General features: G+C 48.4%; 3 protein-coding genes across 3 annotated transcripts; 2 read left to right on the top strand and 1 right to left on the bottom strand.

Annotated features, from left to right (window-relative positions):
- Positions 1 to 2,113: 2,113 nt before the first annotated feature.
- On the bottom strand, positions 2,114 to 5,367 carry FPOAC1_007996 (uncharacterized protein; the record flags this gene model as incomplete). The annotated part of the gene is made up of 2 exons (XM_044852442.1): positions 2,114 to 5,275; positions 5,320 to 5,367. 2 exons carry the CDS (start codon positions 5,365 to 5,367, stop codon positions 2,114 to 2,116), a joined length of 3,210 nt encoding a protein of 1,069 aa, XP_044705112.1.
- Positions 5,368 to 6,170: 803 nt separating this feature from the next.
- On the top strand, positions 6,171 to 7,154 carry FPOAC1_007995 (uncharacterized protein; the record flags this gene model as incomplete). Its single annotated transcript, XM_044852441.1, has 3 exons — positions 6,171 to 6,521; positions 6,571 to 6,818; positions 6,875 to 7,154. The coding sequence occupies 3 exons, from the start codon at positions 6,171 to 6,173 to the stop codon at positions 7,152 to 7,154; spliced, it is 879 nt and encodes a 292-aa protein (XP_044705111.1).
- An 889-nt stretch (positions 7,155 to 8,043) lies between these two features.
- On the top strand, positions 8,044 to 13,186 carry FPOAC1_007994 (uncharacterized protein; the record flags this gene model as incomplete). The annotated part of the gene is made up of 4 exons (XM_044852440.1): positions 8,044 to 8,370; positions 8,435 to 12,359; positions 12,467 to 12,535; positions 12,861 to 13,186. 4 exons carry the CDS (start codon positions 8,044 to 8,046, stop codon positions 13,184 to 13,186), a joined length of 4,647 nt encoding a protein of 1,548 aa, XP_044705110.1.
- Between the last annotated feature and the right edge of the window lie 7,968 nt (positions 13,187 to 21,154).

Below are 21,154 nucleotides of genomic sequence, written 5' to 3'. Positions count from 1 at the left end.
TGCTTCCCCCCAAAGAGTTTATCTTGAGACTAAACAGAAGATTGACGAAGCTATTGGTTAGCTTACTTCAAGCTGCCGTATCATGGTGGGTTCAGATTTTTCTCAATGGCCACCTAGAGTACAGTAGCACGACGGTAGTTTGCCCCCCCTTATCTCATTCCCGTCTTGGTCTCTGGCCTTTCTCTCGGCGAAGGCGAGAGGCTTCACAACCGGAAATCTTGTCCTTCATGACCGGCCCGGTCACGTCTAGATCTCGAAACTTGGAAGAAAAAAAGGCTCGTGCTGTTTCAATTAAACGGGCGACTGCGCGCTTAAATCGCCTGTGGTTCAATAATTGTTTTGATACTGTTGTCTTGACTGACTCGTTGTTTGTCAGCGTCAGCATTGGTACAGATACAAGACAGGCGAGTTGTTTCTTCTGCCCATGAGAATAAGGTTATTCAGAATGTTACCCAAATGTGTCAGATTCTTATTACTGTACTGCATTCCTTTGAGACGAGCTGCATTTACCCATGTCCTATCTAGGTACTATTCAGCTGTATCTTGTCTGCTGTTGGACTAAACGCGCCCCAGACGCGGAGTGATGACGCTTGTATGGGTAGTAGGTATGATCGTTTGGTCTTAATACAACCATGTCTGCAATCAACACGACTCCTGCGTTACGGCCCCGCAGCCAGATTGAGCTACTTTGGGAAGGTCGTTATCATGGAACTTGTCCGTTTTCAGACGCCGCTTGTGGAATTCATCAAATTATGATTCCCAGTGTTTTCGTATCATATTACACAGCAAATGCTGTCATTGCGGACCGAGTGTTTGGGTCGAGGTCAAGGTCAAGGTCATGGTGCAGTGCAGTGCAGCTCCAGCCTTGCCCAGACTTTGAGATCTGCAGTCAAGATCCCGTCTAGCGTGGTGCAGAACTTGGCAATGCGATGCCCTGGATGCCAATGGATCGCCAAGGACCTCCAACTGCTTGACAGCTCAAAAAGAGAGGCCTTCTTTTGGAGAGGCCTTTGAACTCCCAGCTCCTTTTAGCCGCTCCCCCACATGCTCCAAGACCACCCTCACGCGGCCGCCTTCACTTCAACAGGGATTGTGTGCCAGCCCTAGTTCTCGGGCTAGAAAGCCAAAACCTTCCAGACTCCCAAATCTTGGTTGCCCATTGGCTCTAGGTAATCGCATGCACCGGTGGTATCGATGGATATGGAACCATGCCCTCTCTAGGCCAGCTAGTGAATTTGGAGGTATCTTCCCCTCACCCGCCGACTTCGCAGCTGTTTGACCGCCAACTAAGGAAAAGCGTTATCTTTTTGCCAGTAATTTCAAATTTTCTCTCTCGGCGTTTCCTTGACTAGGGGGAGGACTCCAAAATTGATATCGATTGTGGCTTGAAATCTCCTCACGATATGTTTCCCCTCACGAAAAAAAAAGATGCAACTCCAGTGTAGAACAACAATGAGGCTCAATAATCTCGTTACGTTATATCTTCTTGGCTTTCTGGGGAATATGGAGACGATGCCGTGATAGCCACGAGGCCTCCCCAGACCCGTGTTGAAAATCTGGGGATACTCCAGACTCTCGAGTCTAGACACTCAACTTGAGGATTCTATTACGAAATCGTTTCCGTTGCATCTTGATTATATTTCTGGGGTAAAGCAAAAGGAGTTTTGCACGTAATCTCACTCTCCCTGGTTCGTTCGGAGAGATCCATTCCTGTATTGACTCCAATTATTAGCCTCTCATAGCTAACTTGATCAGGAAGGTATTGACACATCTTGTGCGGAGAAAGCGCTCAATATTTCCACTGCGGGACCGTCAGCCCGTTCTAGACCTCGTTTTTCGCACGCGCAGGATCCGTTAGTGGTTTAACAGGAAAGTCCCACGTGAAACCATCACATAAACAGTTGCTGTCCTCAACTTCTGCTTTATTTGTGATCACTGATCGAAGACTAGTTTGATCAGTGGCGTTTCTAGCAATCATATTAACACCCTAGAAAACGAGTCGTGCCATGTTTAGCTGACTTGTTATGCCGGCTCTTGCCATTCAGCTATCCCAACCACAGGTATGACATGATTGGAACACCGATATTGTTTGTTGGTCTCATTCTTGTTCTGCTTAGTTACTGGATGCCCTTTCCTGAGACATTTCCATGACAGCAAATTGCATTCCGTTAATTTTCGGTGTTGCCAACCATTCAACGTTCCCCCGCTCGTATCGTGATAGCCATACAGCGTCCTCGTTGACAGCCTCCAACGCCTCCCGAACTTGGACGTTTCGCTCCAAAACCTCCGCAAGTAGATCGAGAATGTCATCAAACATTTCTTCATCCACTTGAACATACGACACGAGAGCTGTCAATAGTTTGACCGTGCCCTCCCATAATCGTGCTGGTGACGCAAATTTCCCCAGACTACCTGAAGACGATGTGACCATTCGCGTTAGAGGCTTGCCGCTTAAACTGTCACCATTTTTCAGGGGCATCAATACTCGGTTATCATCGCTTTCTCTTCCCCGCGTAATGTCAGCTTCCCCATGGGGTCTGGCCCATCTCGGCGAGGCGGAAGCTTGTTGTTTAATTTTTCGACACCAATCGCGAAGCCAGTCAGCCCAGTCGGTCTTGAACCGAGAGCTAAGAAAGTCCCCCGCAGCAACGCAAAGTCCTGCAAGAGCGTGGCACGCTTCAACCGCGATATAAGCTTCTGGGTCATGCAGCCTGTCGATCACCACGGGCCAGATCGAATTCACGAGTGGCAAAAACGCTTCTTCATCGGGTGCCAAAGCAGTGGAGACATTTGTTAAAAGCTCAAGCAGTGATCTTCGCAGCGTTGGTGTCGGCGATGTGAGGTAATGCTGGGTGAGGTTTGCCACTCTCAGCAAGAGCTGGTATGTTTGCGTATTTGGTGGTTTCTCTGGTTCTTGAGGAGGCTCTGCCGTCTCCTCACCCTTGCCCTCTCCTTCATTTCCATCCTCTTTCCACGGAATCTTGGGATGTTCTTTCACATTGTCCATTTCTGTTTTTTCAAACTCTGCCCGCTGTTTCCTTCTATCCAATGCACCCATAAGATCAGAAAGACCTGGTGCTTTCTTGTGTTGTTTTCTGTGGTCTGGCCTCGAATTTGTTTGATGTTCAAGCAATAACATATCTGAAAGAACACCTTGACTCACGACCTCTTTAAGCACAACAAAAAGGTTCTCTACAAACAGAGGATACCCATGGTAGTTGTCCAGTGCCCCAAAAATGGAGTCGACGACGTCGTCTAGGTAGGGCACCAGCCGGGGGCCTGCCAGTCGGATCATCATGGTCAGAACATTGATAGACGCGGGTGATATGTCTAAGCTGTTGAGCCTCAAGGAGACTGAGTTAACCATATAATCGACGTTCTGGATGATAAGTTCCGACACGTTGGCATATCCACAGGAGGTGGCCAGACTGTTCAACGTAACAATGGCATGCTTTTGAAGCTGCGGATTCTTGGATCCCAGAAATGTCGCAACTGGAAAGAGGACATCGATCAGTTCGGGACGAAACGACTCTCCAGACCTCTGTGCCGTATAAGCGATTGCTTCTAAAGCCAAGGCTTCCGAGCGCCAGTCAACCGGTTCTGTATCGGTATATCGATCAAGAATTTGCACTGAATTGGTGTAAAGCTCATTAAATATGGCGTCAATATCCAGGGACGTATCTTCTGCTGACAGGTTGAGAAACATGTCTTCTTCGGCAGATGATTTGTGGCTCGCTTTTACAATCTGAAAGCAGAGCCAAAACGTAGCGACCTGACCAACATGATTGTTGGAATCTTGAACTTGTTCCAACATGTTGCCCGCAAACCTTGCTTGTTGCGACGATGTGCCGAGAAATGTGACGAGAGATGATAGCTCGTTTCGAAGTTTCTTTTGGGATTCAGCGGGGAGTAGGACAGGTTGGTATTGTGTATCTTCAGAATCTGCCGGTTCCTCTCCTTGATCTATCAGCCGCACATCCATGTTCTCATTCGCCGCCGGGAGCTTCGTTGCTTGTATCAGGGCTATGACACTATCCCGGAGCATCATCGACATCGATTCGTCAAGTATTGACGATTGTATGTGCAACTCTTTCAGTAGCTCGAGTCCCTTTATAACATTTCGTATTGCGTCTATCTTCGCATCATCGTCTGCAGACTGCATCAGGCGCGAAAGACTGGACATCCAGTTGTATGTCGTTGTCTTGACGATTTCGCCAAGTTCCGGATAGATGCTGATGAGATCCCGTAGACTGGTCTGCGTAAAAGATACCTTGTTGCCAGCTTCTCCGAGCACCATAGCTGTCTCGACGAGTATAGTTGCACAGTTGGATAGTGTTTTGTGGCATTCGTCGAGGAGAATCACACAGAGTTTATTGAGAGCGTTCCTGACCTCGACTGAATCGTGAGACCGCAGTTTCATCATTGTAGCAAGCGCTTTCTTGATCTGTATCGTGCTTGCATTGAGCCAAGCCGGAGACAGAATCTTATTATCGTGGACTTCATCTTCATTTTCGGATTCAGTCTTGGCCAGTATGGACCGTGTCCGAAGATCAGCCATCACACTGGTCAGCACAAGGCCTACTGTCTCTAAGCATTTGGCGAGAACGATGGCTTTGTATCGGTTAGGAGACGATGCAACTTTTGCTAGTGAAGATATAGTGCCGGGTAGGAAGCTAGCCAATGCAGCCAACTCTTTCACAGTATGGTACACAGCTTGCAAGGCCCGTAATGCTTCCTGCTGGATCTGGGGGGTAGCACCATCAACTACTCCATTTAACATGACTGTTACTCCGTGTCCAAGAGCAGGTATCGACTCGGTTTCGGAAAGACCTGAGGCTGCTTTGGTCGCCAATCCGGCTGTGTTAAAGAGGGCTGTCAAACCACGAAAGGCTTCCAACACAGTCTCCTCAGCAACAGGGCGTTTCGGCCCAGATTCAGGTGTTCCATCAATAATGAAGGTGAGAAGACTCAGAAGCTGTTGGACGAGTTCCGCGGAAATCTTTGCTTTCCAGCCATGTGTGATGAGGATCGTGAGTGTCTTGATACAGTTTTCTATCAAGGGCATAGGGTACTGGTCCATCTGACGGAAAACATGGTGGAGAGGAAAGAAGACATATTCAGAGAACTTCTCATCCAGCATTAAAGGATTTAGTCTGATTTGCTCGTCGAGAATTTCATGGAGGAGCCTCGTCTGCTCGCTTAGTTCTCGAGATGAAGCTGGTGCATCAGCTTGCCGTATCGCCAATTGGCTTATCTTGACGCAGCATGGTTTGAGCTACCGTTGTCAGTTAGGGTTCATTATTGAGTGACCTGCCTTACTTTTTGAAAGAACTCGTTCCTCTCTTGGCTACTGACTGTAGACTCCATGGTTGACGAAGCGTAGCGCTTCCAGCTTCCTATTCATGCATATTCTCCACAGCTTCAGTAAAGCTGAACCAAAGAGTTAGCGAACACGAACGCGAGTACGCAAGTGAAGGATAGCAAATATGAGAATTTGAGATCGGGACAGAGGTGGTGGATGAGAAGGGGAAGGATGAAGGTGACTGACCGATTAATTGCTCCAACACTGGGGGAAGCGATTCAACGGAAGCTTGTTTCTGGTTTGTCAGTTGATTTATTGGGAGGACAAATTTAGAGTGTGGAGGGGTCAAAGAGCTTTCTGGCTCCATCATACAGTGTTGCTCTATTAAACACTGTCCCCTAGTATATTGCAGCTTTATACGGAAGACCTGACAGAATTTTGCATTCCATATTAACCATGATTGATTTAAACTCTTTAACTATACCAAGCATGTTCTTATTATCTTGATATTTGTCTGTTAATTTCCAATTGTTAATAAAGATTTCAACACCATCAGACTCCCCTTGATGTCATTCTCCACATCAGTTAATCTATGCTGTTTTTACACAGTGCTCTGAGTCTGGACATCAAACGAAGCAATTGCATGTAACCACTGTTTTGGAAACAAACATCGACTGATATCATAATTTGTTGCCTTACCCTAGCGACCTAAAGTTCATCCTTTGCCGAGCCCAGATCAGTACTGCTAAAGCGAAGCTTGGCTGAGAAACAGCCTACATATTCGAGAGTACCCCCTCCATCACTTCAGGCATAAATAGCAGAGTCCTTCAACACCAATTTCCCACCTCTCAACCACAAAACTACAACAATGGCGCCTTCCGGTCCTTTCACCGTCACTGTTCATCCCTTTGACTCTGAGTGTCGAGGCTCAGCTGCCTACGAAGTTGGCTTGGCTTCTGCTCAAAATGCCATCGTCTTCATCGGCGGGTTGACTGATGGCCCGCATACTATTCCCTACACCCGGCTCCTGGCCCAGCGTTTGGAGGAAGCAAAAGATCTGGGCTACTCGGTCTTCGAGTTCCGCATGAGAAGTTCTTTTTCGGGATTTGGTACTTCGAACCTCTCCAATGACGTGGAAGACATCTCTGCATTGGTCAAGTATCTTCGAGGCATCGGAAAGAAAAAGATTGTCCTCTTTGGCTCATCCACCGGCTGCCAGGTAATCAAATTACCTATATTTATCGCATCAATGTTCTGACTAATGATAGGACTCTATTGAGTATGCCGACTATACAAAGCATAACAACGAGCCGGTGGATGGTTTTATCCTCCAAGGCCCAGTTTCGGATCGCGAGACACTAGACTTGATCATGCCCGACCCTCAGCCGAGTCTTGATCTCGCTGCCAAGATGATTTCTGAGGGCAAGGGCGGTGATTGTATGCCTTTTGACATGATCCCAGCTGTTTTGGGAGCACCAATCTCAGCTTATCGATTCCAGTCTCTGGCCAGCAAAGGGTATGTTGAATAGTCTTCCAACCAAACAGAAATACCATAGACTAATAGCTTGACAGTGGTGACGATGACTATTTCTCGTCAGACCTCGATGATGAAACCCTGCAGAAGAACTGGTCGCGATTCAAGAAACCAGTGCTGGTCCTGCACTCGGCCGAGGACGAATTTGTTCCCGCACGAATCGATCAAGCTGCGAGTAACAAAAAGTATAAGGAACTCAACTCTTCAGCTGTTAGTGACCTATCGGGACTGATTCCTGGCGCAAGCCATACCGTTGAACAACCCGAGTCGCAGGAGTGGCTTTCCAAAACAGTCATTGAATTTTTGAAGAAAGTTTAATCGAGATGATACATTTTGGGGTACTACAAAAGGCGAACAGCAGATATCTTGGACAACCGGTAACAACTTTATTATGAATACATGTATGTATATGTATATTGCCGCCGACATTAGTTATCTCACTCAAAGATAGAGAAAGTTATTGGTGATTCATCGAGTTATCCCAAGGTGAGGGTATAGGGTAAGGTCAGACCCAACAATGATATCGGCAACTTAATACTAACTCCGTTCACTATATCCAGCAAGAACTCCACTGAACAAGTTGTTTGCCCGCCCAATGCCCAGACAGTCCAAGTGAGCCTAGACCGTATGTTAGTCCAGGCAACTCATGCACGTAGCATGGGTCCATGTTCGCGTCGGGTCGGTTCCTGAGGATACCGATGTAGGATTTGCAACATAATTCTGGGGCAGCTTACCAACCATCAATGACAAGGCCTGCTAATTCGACAAGATTCTGCTTGTCATACTTATGGCGGTAGGCAGTTAGAAGGTACCCAGGTATCTCTTGCTTGATCCCGTGGAAGTCGGCAAAGATCAAAGACTCTTTCTGCAATCGTTTCCTTTCCTTGTTCTTCTTCTTTTCCTTCAACCTTCGCTCCCCAGAAGCGACCGACCGGATTCAGACTTGGAACTGTTTCTTTTCATTCTGAGACTGTCTTGGTTCTGACCTAACCATTGCGCCGCCTCCGGTTCACGGCGCCCGCTCGCACTGACGTCGACTCGCGCGAGCTTCCGAAGCTTCCAAAAATCTTATTCTACCATCGTCATCAAGACGCGCTGCCGCCTTGGTCATATTACGAACCATCCACCACGTCCCTCTAGCATGAGGTGACGATTGCGCAAAACAATTCCGACACCTCGAACTCCTTGAGTAACAACTACTGCAACAATGGCTTTCTTCAACGAACAGCAGCAGCAGCAGCAGCAGCAGGTTCTCTTTGAGACGGGCTCGTTCACAGGCCTTCGTCCGCTGCGAGAGCTTGGTGCGAACTATTTTACTCTTAGCTCGTTCAAACAACCTCTTTGCGGAAATCCAGAAGGATGGGGTCCCATGAGCCCGTATCGCTATGATTTTACACCTTGCTTTATCGATGTCTGGATTGCCTCTGTATCTGTGTTTGGTCTTTTGTTCGGATCGCTTGCTGTTTGGTGGTTGCTCGCCAAGAAGCCCAAGCAGGAGAGACAGACCAAGAACGCGCATTTCTACATTAAACAGGTTGATACTATTGCCAAATTTACATTGTCGTGTATCGTTCAATTCAGCTGACCCGTCGTCTTAGTCCCTTCTCGCAATCATCATCCTCGACGTCATTGCCCAGTTCATTGTACAGATTATTTACATGCCTCATGTCTGGTACGGCGACTTCCGAGTGCTAACAACTTTCCTGACTATTCTGTCCCTCTTCGTCATCTTCTCTGTGCAATGGGTCGAACACTCGCGCATTCGATATCCTAGCGGCGTCGCTCTCTTCTACTGGCTCTTCCTCTTAATATCTTATGGCGTCAAGCTACGGTCTCTTATTTCCCAGCAAATCTACGAGTCCAACCTACCATACTTCATCATCTACTGCGTCGGTGTTGGACTGTCTCTCGTCGAATTCCTTGTCGAGTGGCTATGGCCTAGAAGCACTGGCCCTAGTGGATATGAAGCTATTCAAGATGAGGATGAATGTCCTGTGGAATATGCCAACGCCTTCTCCCAGCTCGCATTCTCTTGGATGACACCAATGATGCGATATGGTTACAAGGTGTATTTGACCGAGGAAGACCTCTGGGCTCTTGCCAAGGACGACAAGACAAAAACTACTGGCGCTCGCTTCGATGAGGCCTGGAGGTACGAATTGGAACATCATAAGAAGCCGTCGTTGTGGAGAGTTTTGTTCAAGGCATATGGCGGACCCTACTGCGTCGCTGCTGTCTTCAAGTTCTTCAACGATATTGCTCAATACATTCAGCCTCAGTTGCTCCGCCTGCTCATCTCGTTTGTAGACTCGCACGGCAAGGGCAAAACTCCGCAACCCATCATCAAGGGTGCTGCTATCGCATTGGCTATGTTCGCTTGTGCAGTTTTGCAAACAACCATGGTGCACCAGTATTTCCAGCTCGCCTTTGTGACTGGCATGCGTATCAAGGGTGGTCTCTCCTCAGCCATCTACCGCAAATCTCTCCGACTGTCGAGCGAGGGCAGAGCATCAAAGTCCACTGGCGACATCGTCAACTACATGGCTGTCGATGGCCAACGTTTGCAGGATCTTACCCAATTCGCACAGCAACTCTGGTCTGCGCCATTCCAGATCATCATCTGCATGGTATCTTTGTACAACCTGGTTGGTTGGTCTATGATGGCGGGTATCGTTGTCATGATTGTAATGATGCCAATCCAAGGCTTTGTAGCTCGCATCATGAAGAATATGCAAAAGGAACAGATGAAGAACAAGGATTCCAGGAGCCGCCTGATCAACGAGATTATCAATAACATGAAGAGCATCAAGCTTTATGCCTGGGGATCTGCTTTCATGAACAAGCTTAACTTTGTCAGAAATGAAAAGGAACTCAAGAATTTGCGAAAGATTGGTGCTACCCAAGCTTTTGCCAACTTCACCTGGACTACGGCACCTTTCTTCGTGTCCTGCTCAACCTTTACCGTCTTCGTTTTGACCCAGGACAAGCCTCTCACCACTGACATCGTCTTCCCTGCGCTGGCCTTGTTCAACCTCCTGACTTTCCCACTTGCCATCCTCCCCATGGTAATCACCTCCATTGTCGAAGCCTCTGTTGCCATTGGACGACTGACAAGCTTCCTCACCGCCGAAGAGCTTCAGCCCAACGCAATCACAATCAAGTCTGCCCCTGAGCAACTTGGCGAAGAGAGTGTTATTATCCGTGATGGTACATTTTCATGGAACCGCCATGAGAACAAGCCTACACTCACTGATGTTGAGTACACTGCTTACAAGGGCGAGCTCTCTTGTGTAGTTGGTCGTGTCGGTTCTGGCAAGTCCTCTTTCCTGCAAAGTATTCTAGGCGATCTCTGGAAGGTAAAGGGTAATGTTGAGGTGCGAGGGACTGTCGCATATGCATCTCAGCAAACCTGGATTCTCAACGCTACTGTCAAGGAGAACATCATCTTTGGTTATAAATATGATGCCGAGTTCTACGAGAAGACCGTCCATGCATGCGCTCTGGTGGATGACTTTGCACAGCTTCCAGATGGAGATGAGACCGTTGTTGGCGAAAGAGGTATCTCCCTGAGTGGTGGTCAGAAGGCGCGTGTCTCCCTAGCTCGTGCCGTCTATGCCCGTGCCGATATTTACCTTCTTGACGACGTTCTATCTGCTGTTGATTCTCATGTTGGCCGTCATATCATTGACAACGTCCTGGGAACTCGTGGTCTCCTTGCCTCGAAGACTCGTATTCTTGCCACCAATGCCATCGCTGTTCTTCGCCAGGCTAGTTACGTCAGTTTAATCAAAGACGGGCAGATCATCGAGAGAGGAACATACAAAGAGCTGGTTGCTCAGAAGGGCCTTGTCGCCGAGCTTCTCAAGACCGCCGGACAAGAGTCTGGCAATGCTAGCAGTGAGCCCAGCTCCAGCGCCTCAAGCAGCAAAGCCGCTACAATCATCGAACCAGACGTTGGCCAGGCCAAGGAAGAGCTTGAAGAAGCCCAGGAACAAGTTCCAGAGATGGCTCCTATCAAGACTGGTGCTAGTGCTAAGCCTCGCTCAAGCAGCATGGCAACTCTTCGTCGTGCCAGTACTGCTAGCTTTAGGGGTCCCCGAGGTAAGCTCACCGACGAGGAGATTGCAGGTTCCAAGACCAAGCAGAGCAAGGAGCACCTGGAGCAAGGTAAGGTTAAGTGGTCTGTTTATGGCGAATACGCCAAGATGAACAATATCTATGCTGTTGCTCTTTACTTGTTTATGCTACTCGCTTCGCAAACTGCCAACATTGGTGGTTCGGTCTGGCTCAAGGAGTGGTCTGAGCGAAACCAAGAGTCCAACTCAAACGATCACGTCGGCAAATACATCGGCATCTACTTTGCGTTTGGTATCGGAGCCTCCGCTCTCACTGTCATTCAAACCCTGATTCTCTGGATTTTCTGCTCCATCGAGGCATCTCGAAAGCTTCACGAACGCATGGCCGTCGCTATCTTCCGCTCTCCCATGTCCTTCTTCGACACAACACCAGCTGGACGAATCCTTAATCGATTCTCTAGTGACATCTACCGTGTTGACGAGGTTCTGGCTAGGACCTTCAACATGCTTTTTGTCAATGCTGCTCGATCAGGCTTCACTCTGATTGTCATCTCAGTCGCAACACCAGCTTTCGTCGCCTTGATCATCCCTCTCGCCCTGACCTACTACTTTATCCAGAGATACTACCTAAGGACATCCCGTGAGCTCAAGCGACTTGACAGTGTGAGCCGCAGCCCCATCTATGCACACTTCCAGGAATCACTTGGCGGCATTTCTACCATTCGGGCATACCGACAGCAACAGCGATTTGAGCTGGAGAACGAATGGCGTGTTGATGCCAACCTCCGTGCTTACTTCCCTTCAATCAGTGCCAATCGCTGGCTCGCCGTTCGCCTCGAGTTTATCGGCGCTATCGTCATTCTAGCTGCTGCTGGCTTTTCCATCATTGCTGTCACTGGCGACAGCCCCCTCAGTCCCGGTATTGTCGGTCTCGCCATGTCATATGCTCTGCAGATTACAACCTCACTCAACTGGATTGTCCGCCAAACTGTTGAAGTCGAGACTAACATTGTCTCGGTGGAGCGTGTCCTTGAATATGCAGCCCTACCCAGCGAGGCACCCGAGATTATTACCAAGAACCGACCCCCTGTCTCGTGGCCTGCCAAGGGCGAAGTTGATTTTGTCAACTATAGCACACGTTATCGCGAGGGATTGGACTTAGTGCTCAAGAATATTAGCCTCGACATCAAGTCGCACGAGAAGATCGGCGTTGTTGGCCGCACTGGGGCGGGCAAGTCATCTCTCACACTCGCCTTGTTCCGTCTCATCGAACCAGCAACTGGCCACATTGGTATTGATAATGTCGATACATCTGCTATCGGTTTGCTCGATCTACGCCGAAGACTGGCCATCATTCCACAGGATGCAGCACTATTTGAAGGCAGTGTCCGGGATAATCTTGACCCCGGACACGTCCATGACGACACTGAACTTTGGAGTGTACTGGGTAAGTAAATCGCAGTATTGCAGTCCTGTTGTGACCACACCTATCCGAACACGCACTTCATTTGTAATTGCATGCTGTGTAACATTTGCTGACATATTGCCCTATAGAGCACGCCCGACTGAAGGACCACGTTTCAAGCATGGATGGTGGGCTGGAGGCCAAGATTAACGAAGGAGGTAAGTCATTTCACGGCATTACGCTTTCTGTCGGCATTTCTTGACCGGCCTACGATCTCCCTCACCGGTCACCCGAGCATCTGGTTCTGCGTTCCCTGGCTTCATCGGATGTGGTGTGCACAAGCATTTGGCCCTTGTCTTATGATGAACAGTCTCTTTTCTGCAAAAATCTGGAAGACAAAAGATGTGATTTAATGCACGCCTCGCATGAAGATGAAGTCCCGTGGTCTACACTCTTGGCTAGCAACACCAGCTACCTGGCTGTTGGACCGTCGGCCATATCTGTAAGCTTCACATGTTCAATGGCTAACGTTTGTCATTGCAGGCTCCAACCTTTCCCAAGGTCAAAGACAACTGGTCTCGCTTGCTCGCGCAATGCTGACCCCGTCTAACATCCTTGTTCTGGACGAGGCCACTGCTGCCGTCGATGTTGAGACGGACGCAATGCTACAGAGCACCCTCCGATCACCCCTGTTCGCAAACCGCACCATCATCACTGTAGCGCATCGTCTCAATACCATCCTAGACAGCGACCGTGTAGTGGTGCTCGATAAGGGTGAGGTGGTCGAATTTGATAGTCCAGCTGAGCTTTTCAAAAAGCAAGGTGTTTTCTACGGACTCATGAAACAGGCTGGCTTGGAACTAGAATAAGCAGTCATGTATCGGGTTTCGGACATGTCATAATAATGGAGATTGTATATAAAAACAGTGGTTGATATGCTATGAATAAAAGAGATGGAATCATGGTATGGTTTGTTCCAGCGAGTCACTACAGCTTCCATTAATTTGATTGAGCTATCGAGAGACACAGGACATCTCGCAGAAACGTATCAGAGCAAGCAGCCCGCCTTCTTGACTGCACACGCGCTCCTTGAAATTTGCCTCGCGAAAAAAAAGTAATTGTAAGATTGTCCGGCGAGCCACTCGAAAGAGGAGAGAAGCCTACAACACTGACGGTGGATGGCTAAGCAGAACGGCCGTGCGCAGCAGCACATGCTGATTATCCCCGGCGACAAGGGGGTATGAGGTGGTGAGGTGGCAGGGATTGATACCCCTGGTTGACACCCACGGACGAATCTGAAAAGACTCTAATAAATGACAAGGAGGACTTGACACGTTACATACTGGGGTAACCACAACGGTACGGAGTACATACATACATGTGCACATACCGGTATGGTCGGATGGTATTCCGCAAAGGCCGGACAGTGCATGCAACACGGCGGATCTTACAAGGTACTATGTAAGGTTGGATTGAGAGCCGCCGAGAGAAGTTCTCTTCTCTCTTGGACCTTGAGATATCTATCCGCAGCTGCTGATGGTACTGTATGCTATACAGAAACATCAGCCATTGATGTAATGCTGGGGGATCGTGCCTTTCTGGTGCAGCAACAACTCTAGAGTTTGACTACTCTCAACTTCTTGCCTCCTAGGTAGATAGATAGAAAGAGCATCGGAATCTTTCCTCCGAAACTAACACTATCCATCCGCTTCAAGGTCTGCAACTATGTAATTTAGTCAAATTATTCGCTAAGCAAAACAAGCCGCTTATGTAATTCAACAGACGACATTCATTATGCTGCCCAGGTCGAACGAAGGTGAATACAGTACCAGACTCGAGATCTATGATTTTGGCAGACTTTGGTGTCACTGAGTTCCTGTATTCTCCCCTCGTTGAATGACAGGTGCAGCAGTAGCAACGTATCCATCCGTAAGTACAACACCGAGAACATTTTTCCAGCGTGTTGAGTGGCCTGGGTTTTGCAAAGACATAAAATGAACCTCGGATGGACTCACATCAACTAAAGTGTGTCATACATCGGGGGATAATCTTCCACCAAGACGTCGGATCGGCTGACCCAGGCTATTCGAGTTATTTGATAAGGTGTTGCACTTGAGCTCCGCACTGGTCTGCCTCTCCAAGAAATGTACGTATTCGGCACTCTGGCGGGAAACTCCACGCCTGCTTCTTTGGATCAAGAGGCGAAACAAGACGCGCAATTAAAGCAAGGAGAAAAGCAACAAACTGTTGAGCGAATACAAGTTCTGGTAGAGCGGGGTTGTGTTGAGTCAACACGATGCTAACAAGCGTTGCAGACGATAATTCCAGGGTGGCGGCCCGTGACGAGATCTGGATGTTGGAATTATCTTTTGTGTCTCCGCTTCCAAGCCTCGGAAACTGAGACAGGCAGTGACGGTGAACGCACGATACGGAGCACCTGACTATGAGATGAGGGACGGGACAGACGGAACCTGACCCGGACACTTTTTACGACACTTTAGATATTCAAGAGGTGACGCGATAGAACGGCATATGCACCTTTATCTGCATCATACGAAGCAGTTGGTTCGCTCAGCGTTGGTAATGACATTGAGACTTTCCGAAGAGGTCGTTACGTTCAAGCCTTCAGCTTCATCGATTGTCTCAGAAACAGAGGATCTGCTCGTAAGGAATGTCTCTGGAAGCTGATTACTTGTTCAGCTGTACTGCAATGAGCATTACTGCTGTACGGTCAATGGCTGTGTGGAAACCGAGATGTACAAGGCTTGCGCTGTATGCATGGGTATACAGATACGTTACTGGCTCAGCTGCATCAATGATCTAGCATTGCGCTGATCCAGGGACCGATGCTCCAGCATGAAACACGCTCATCGTTGGTCGCGAATCAACAGCACAGCAGGGACCTGAATAGCCTATCCGTACTTGGCCGGGCTCAAGAGTATGTACTGGCTCTTGATACCGGCAGGCCATCATCCTTTTGTCAGCCAATGAAGTTGACCAGCCACCTAGCAGAGTTTCCACACAGGACAGATGAGATCGGCAATGAGCCGATGACGTTGAGGACTCCCGCTGCTAATGACAAGCGAAAGTCGTAATTGATCCCGGTTTGAACCCAATATTGGTGAAGCAAAGCCCGCAGCAAAAAGCGTGGGGGCATCGGTTCTTGGCTTTCATTGGAACGGCGTGGATAGGAACTGGTAATGCAGACTTGGAGCTTGAATTGAAATGAAAGCCCTCCCTGACGACACACGATAGTAGTGACAACCTATACTGTCCATATTATTTCTAAGGATATGTGCGAGACACCTCGTTGAATGTTGAAGCGGGGTTGGCTTACAATTATGAGACACGGAAAGGCAAAGAGTGAAGTGCGTGTACCATGAAGGCGCAATAACTGGACAACTTGGTCTGGCCGCTTGGCTTGTCAAGGAAAAAAATGAGAAACTAGTGCAGTTTCCTCGAGGAATCTATAATTGCTTTTCAGCACATGGTCTAAACGAGGAAATGTTGCGGCTACAGTTGGTGATGATCCGCACGCACGATTCCTCTGCGGCCTCTGCGGCGTTTTGCTTTTGAGTTTTAATGTGCTGCAAGCCTTTGCGTAGTATGCCCATACCGAGGCGAGATTGACAGGGCGAAAGGGGGACGTTATCGTCATCAACAAGGCTGAGAATGATGAAAAGTCCACAGTAACTTTGTAATGCCAGATAAGCATTGCCAACGGCAACGGCAATATCATCCTTACAGACAAGAGCCGCCCTGAGCGCCACAGTTACATCCTCTTTCCTGTCCTAACCCATGAAATGCCCACAGGACTACTGGCACGCTTTGCTTCTTCTCCACCTACGTTGACGTACCTATGTTCAGTAGACGTTCAAAGCCTCCAGGATAGATAGATAGTTGTGTGGGACGTGAGTATTTTGGTATGAATAATGGTTCGGTTTCTGATTTGGTTCGCGAAAACAAGCGATGCTAATAATAATGTAATCAGAGACGATACACTGTGCGACCCTTGCAGGTGATGCGCAATGGCCGCCAACAAGTGCAAAGGCGTACCTGTCAGGCCTATTTGCGCTTCCCGCTCCCTGTTGATGGAGTCGCTGGTGGCCAGCCCCTGTGATGGTCAAGACTGGCCATAATGTCTGGGCTGGTCAACGCTTTCCGACCATTCCATGAAAACGGAGATAGTGCAATGTTGTACAGTATTAGGAGAGTGCTGTGGGATGCCCTGACTCGTGCCTAGTAAAGCCGTTCAAGTGCTGAGCGGCGGTATTGAGGGACGAGATTTCCTTTCCACAAACCGTAAGAATAGCTGCTATTGAAACTGTATATAGGTCGGGATTTGCTAGGACAAATACCTGGGTCTATCTGTATGTATGTATGTTCCTGTACGGATATGTATGTCGAAGCGTCAACAGCCAATGGCTGACAGTTTGTGGCTGTGAAGGGCTGCCTGCCAAGAAATAAAGCACAGATTCACAGAGCAACAAGGTACGTATTATAAGACAATAGGTTGGACAAGACGGTGGACTGTCCCTTTTTTCGATTTGGTTTTTTCTTGTTCTTTTGGGTAAGTAAATGGGCAATGAGAAACACAGTCTAAAAAGCGTTGCGCAACGCGAGCGGATCTTATTGACGGGGTTGACCTGGACTGGACTGGTGCAGGCTGCAAGGCTAATAGAGGAGCCGAGCCGTACCGCTCGCGTCCCACATGTACTCCGTAATATCGTCCAAAGTTTAGGTTGTCCTATTCATGAGAAAGGCTAAGTTCGACTGGGAAGTCAATTCTGACAGCTGGAAACCTCTTGAGGTACAGCACACAATACAATCGTAGATCTTGACAAGAGTGTGCACAACGCGATGTGATAGTGGCTGTATTGCGGGCGTTTGGTCAGATGCTGTGTCTAATTTGTAGTGCGAAAGCTCGTCGATGGGGATAGATATGTCTGGATAAAGTGCTCCGTAGCTGGCGTGTGATTCCACAAAACAGGCGTCTCTGGAATTTCACCGGACGTAAATGACGGTGGTAAGCGGTTCCTTGGCCTGTCCCGCCGGTAATAAGTCTTTCATGACATGCCGCGCCTTCCCTGTCTAGCTCATCCAACTAGTCTAGTGGATGAGGTAGGTGCACTTTCTTTGGCAGGCAGGCTAGCAGTAGCAGGTAGGTATTACCTGATTCCAGCGACAATCCGGTCTGGACACCAGTCTGGATTGCCCAGGCCTACCTGCCTGACAAGTTACAACGCTTGTCAGTTGGATTAGCTCGTGTGGATCGCTTTCCGTTGCTGCATGTGTGGCTTCATGTAGCCAGGTTGCTGTTGCCTCTTGCAGGAACAAACTTTCAGATTCAGGACAGGGCAGGGCAGGGCAGGGCAGGTACGGTGTAGTTGCAGTCGCAGTTGCAGTTGGTTCAGGGCAGCCTGCTATTAACAGATCTACTGTGTCGGGTCGGTAGGTACCTAGGCTGGAAGGTACGATACTGGATACCTGTCTCTTTCTTGGCCACCCACCTACCTACATAGTCTACGGGCCTGTCTGCCTGCCACAAAAGAGAGAACATGGAAGACAGCAGGCCAAAGTCTGATGGGATTGGCCAGTTGCTCTACCCACAATAAGCCGAAAGGCAAATCTAGGCCACTGCAGGATTTTAGTGTCGTTATTCGCGTTGTCTTTCTGTCTGTCACCTGTGCTAGGCATAGGATAGGCTAGGCTCTGTGACTGTCTGCTCTTGTCATTTTCTTCTTGACTGTGGTTGATCTGAGATCTCGTTTGAGGCTGATGGTCAAATCTCGTCTGCATATGACCACCCACCTACTGCAAGTTCCTCACTCAGCACTATCTCGGGTGGTACCTATTGTCTACTGCAGTAGGTATAGCACGATGCCGTACGGTATCCGACAGCACTGTACTACTTCTGTCACTGCCATTGCTGTTGCCGCTTGTCATCTTTGGCTCAATACTGCACTCAGTTGGGCGATAGTGCATGGGCCAGTCCTGCAGGGTTGCACGTTTTAAGCAAAGCTTCTCCAAGGAAGACGCAGACCCATAGTGACCGCAGAGACAAATTCAGCAACCAAGCCCTGAGTACAGTAGGTTTATTTTTCAGTGGCTGACTAGGTGGTGACACAGCTACTCAGCCAACAAAAAGCAGAGAAGCATGGGTGGAGGTACCTAGACAACGTATGTATCTATTCACACTGATAATGCTGCAGATGCCTTGACTAATAATCTGTCAAGGACCACCGTACCGATATCACCAGCTAGAACATGCAAGAGATACAGCACATGCTGGTGATGAAGAATCGAGATCTGCTACTATCTATTTCGACAAGTTACTATCTGGACGGTTCCTGACCGTCTCATTTGGGCCACTCCGATGATCTCCGCCCTGCACTTCCGGAGAATGGAGAATGGAGAAGGGTACATCGTGTCGCCGTTCCCACTGACCATACTATGTATGGAGTACAGAATATCGAATCAGCAACTTGGCAATTGCTTACATTACTTTTGCGGACCCATAGCGAACACAATGTACATACACTCTGAAGCTTCAGAATCCCCCCTGTTGAAAGCTCGAAATTCTCGCTTCTCAACGGTCCTGCACGGAATTCAAGTCACCTATCTTTGGCCTTGATTTCAAACCTGCCCCGGGCTAAGAAGCAAACCAGCATAAAAAGAAAGGAAAAAAGAAACGAGACCCAGAGTAAATGATGCAATACGACAGCAGATTCAGACACAACCAGTCAACTACTGCATTCTCGGATCTGCCTGGTGCTTCCGGCAGGCTCAAAAACTGGCCTAATCACATCCTATGTCTCACCTTGGTACAAAGTAGCGAAGTACATACGTATTGGCTGACTTTTGATCGTCTTTAGCCATGTGTCTGGCCCAGCGAATTGCTTTTTGCTACTGCCCAGGCCTTTTGTCCTTTGCAAAGCAACTATTGATTGGGCTTGTTCATATCCAGCGCTCGTTTTGGGTCCCACCATTTCAGCCATCGTTTACACGATCCCTGCCTTTTCCCAGCCGGTTGAGGTGAATCCTTTTCTACGGGGCTCAAAATTACCGTTTCTCTGAGCATCAATTCATCCTTGCAAGCACCACCTGTACACTTCTGTGCAAAATTACAACTTCAGATCTCCAGCGCTATACTGGTCGCATAATGGAACCTTGTGAGCCTCTCGTGGGTAAGCACCCCTTGAGTTGATGCCCTTGACTGCTATGCCCTGTCCCTTTTAAAACTACATTCGGGCCCGTTCACTTTGTGGGGGTGTCGGAGCCTACGCGTGGGCTCGACACCATTTGACATGGGACCCTGTCGGCCGGCTCTGTGGATCATGGGATTGGCATTCACTGCTATCATGTATAGCTCAAGTTGAGACCTTCTTGACCTTGACGGGCTAGCGTCATGCTCTCTTATCCCCGTACTGTGCGACATTGCTCGATGGGCGATAGCTGAATGCCTCTTCTTGTCGAGCTGCTGCTGCCGCCACCACCGCCATCACTGGGTGTTGCATTTCATAAGTCTCTGCTTCGAGGCATTCATTCGTTCGCACCCCCTTGTTCTTTGATCCCCCCATCCTCTGAGTAGAAACGGCCTGAGATCGGAGACTTACATTAAGCATTGGTCCTTGATCCCTACAACCCATCTGGATTGTAGCTTTTCAGCATACCTGGTCCCTGTCTGTTTTTCATTCTAAATCTTTCACCAAGCGTCCCATCTGCAGTCTTTTCTTTTCTCGCGGATTGAGAGACGCCCGTCGTAGGATATAGACGGCACGGGAAGCTGTCTCATCCGAGTAAAATATTTGAGAAGAGAGACAACATCGATCTACAGAAGGGTAGTGCGGGGACCTACCTTGGCCTGTCCCTCGTTCCCCAGCTTTACATCTGTCCCATTTCGCAACCTCTCTTCTTGACATTGAAACCTGTTGTTCAGTTCAACTTTACCTTTTAACCATTACTCCTTTTTCGTCTCATCATTGCCCATTTCTTTGCGCAACTGAAGCACCGTTCCAATTCCAACTCATCATCGCCACCACAAAACAGAAACCCTTACTTGAATCACCCTTTCGTGGGCTGCGACGTGCTTCGCATTTGTCCATGGAGCGGCAGAAACACTGCAACCTTGATTGACTTCTTTTTGCTGAGAACAATCGACAACACGTTGAACATCACCAGTGTACATATTCCTGATCTCGAGTATCAACTTGACTCTGAAGATCTCCACGGAGCTGCTCCTCCAATTCATAAGCTACCCAGTTTACGAATCACCCCATTTCCCAGACATCAACAGTAACAAAACTTCGGCCGTTGGAAACCAAACCATAAGGGTTGGATTGCTCCTGCTTTTGATAATTGGGAAACGCCTCTCGCATACGTTCTTCAATCAAGCCCATACTATTCCCGAACCCATTCGCAAGTAGACTGAGCCGCAACCCCCCTGGGAGGAGTCTGACTGGAGGCGAACTCATCTGGATCCTACTTCGCAAACTGTCTAACCCCTGTCTGTCTATATTGTTCAACATTCTGACGAAACCACCATCCGAGAATATATAAACACCACCACAACGACCATCACATACGCAGTTTGTTGATACATCCCTGACCCTATTTCAAACACTAAAATCCTTACTGCGATATGTTACAGTAGTATAGGGTTTGTTGAAGTAGTTCTTTTCAATTTTGTTTCATTCTTGGATTTGTGTAACAGAACTGCTCTGCCGATCGATACAACATATTCGGTACGACTCGGTTGACTAAAGACGGATACGGTCTTCGAAATCCCTGTGTTAAAGAACGCACTGGTTCATTGATAAGCGCCGGTATCACACGAT

The sequence above is a fragment of the Fusarium poae genome, chromosome 3 (genome assembly GCF_019609905.1).
Source record: "Fusarium poae strain DAOMC 252244 chromosome 3, whole genome shotgun sequence".
In the NCBI taxonomy this organism is placed as follows: domain Eukaryota; kingdom Fungi; phylum Ascomycota; class Sordariomycetes; order Hypocreales; family Nectriaceae; genus Fusarium; species Fusarium poae.
This window is presented reverse-complemented; position numbering and strand designations above follow the sequence as displayed.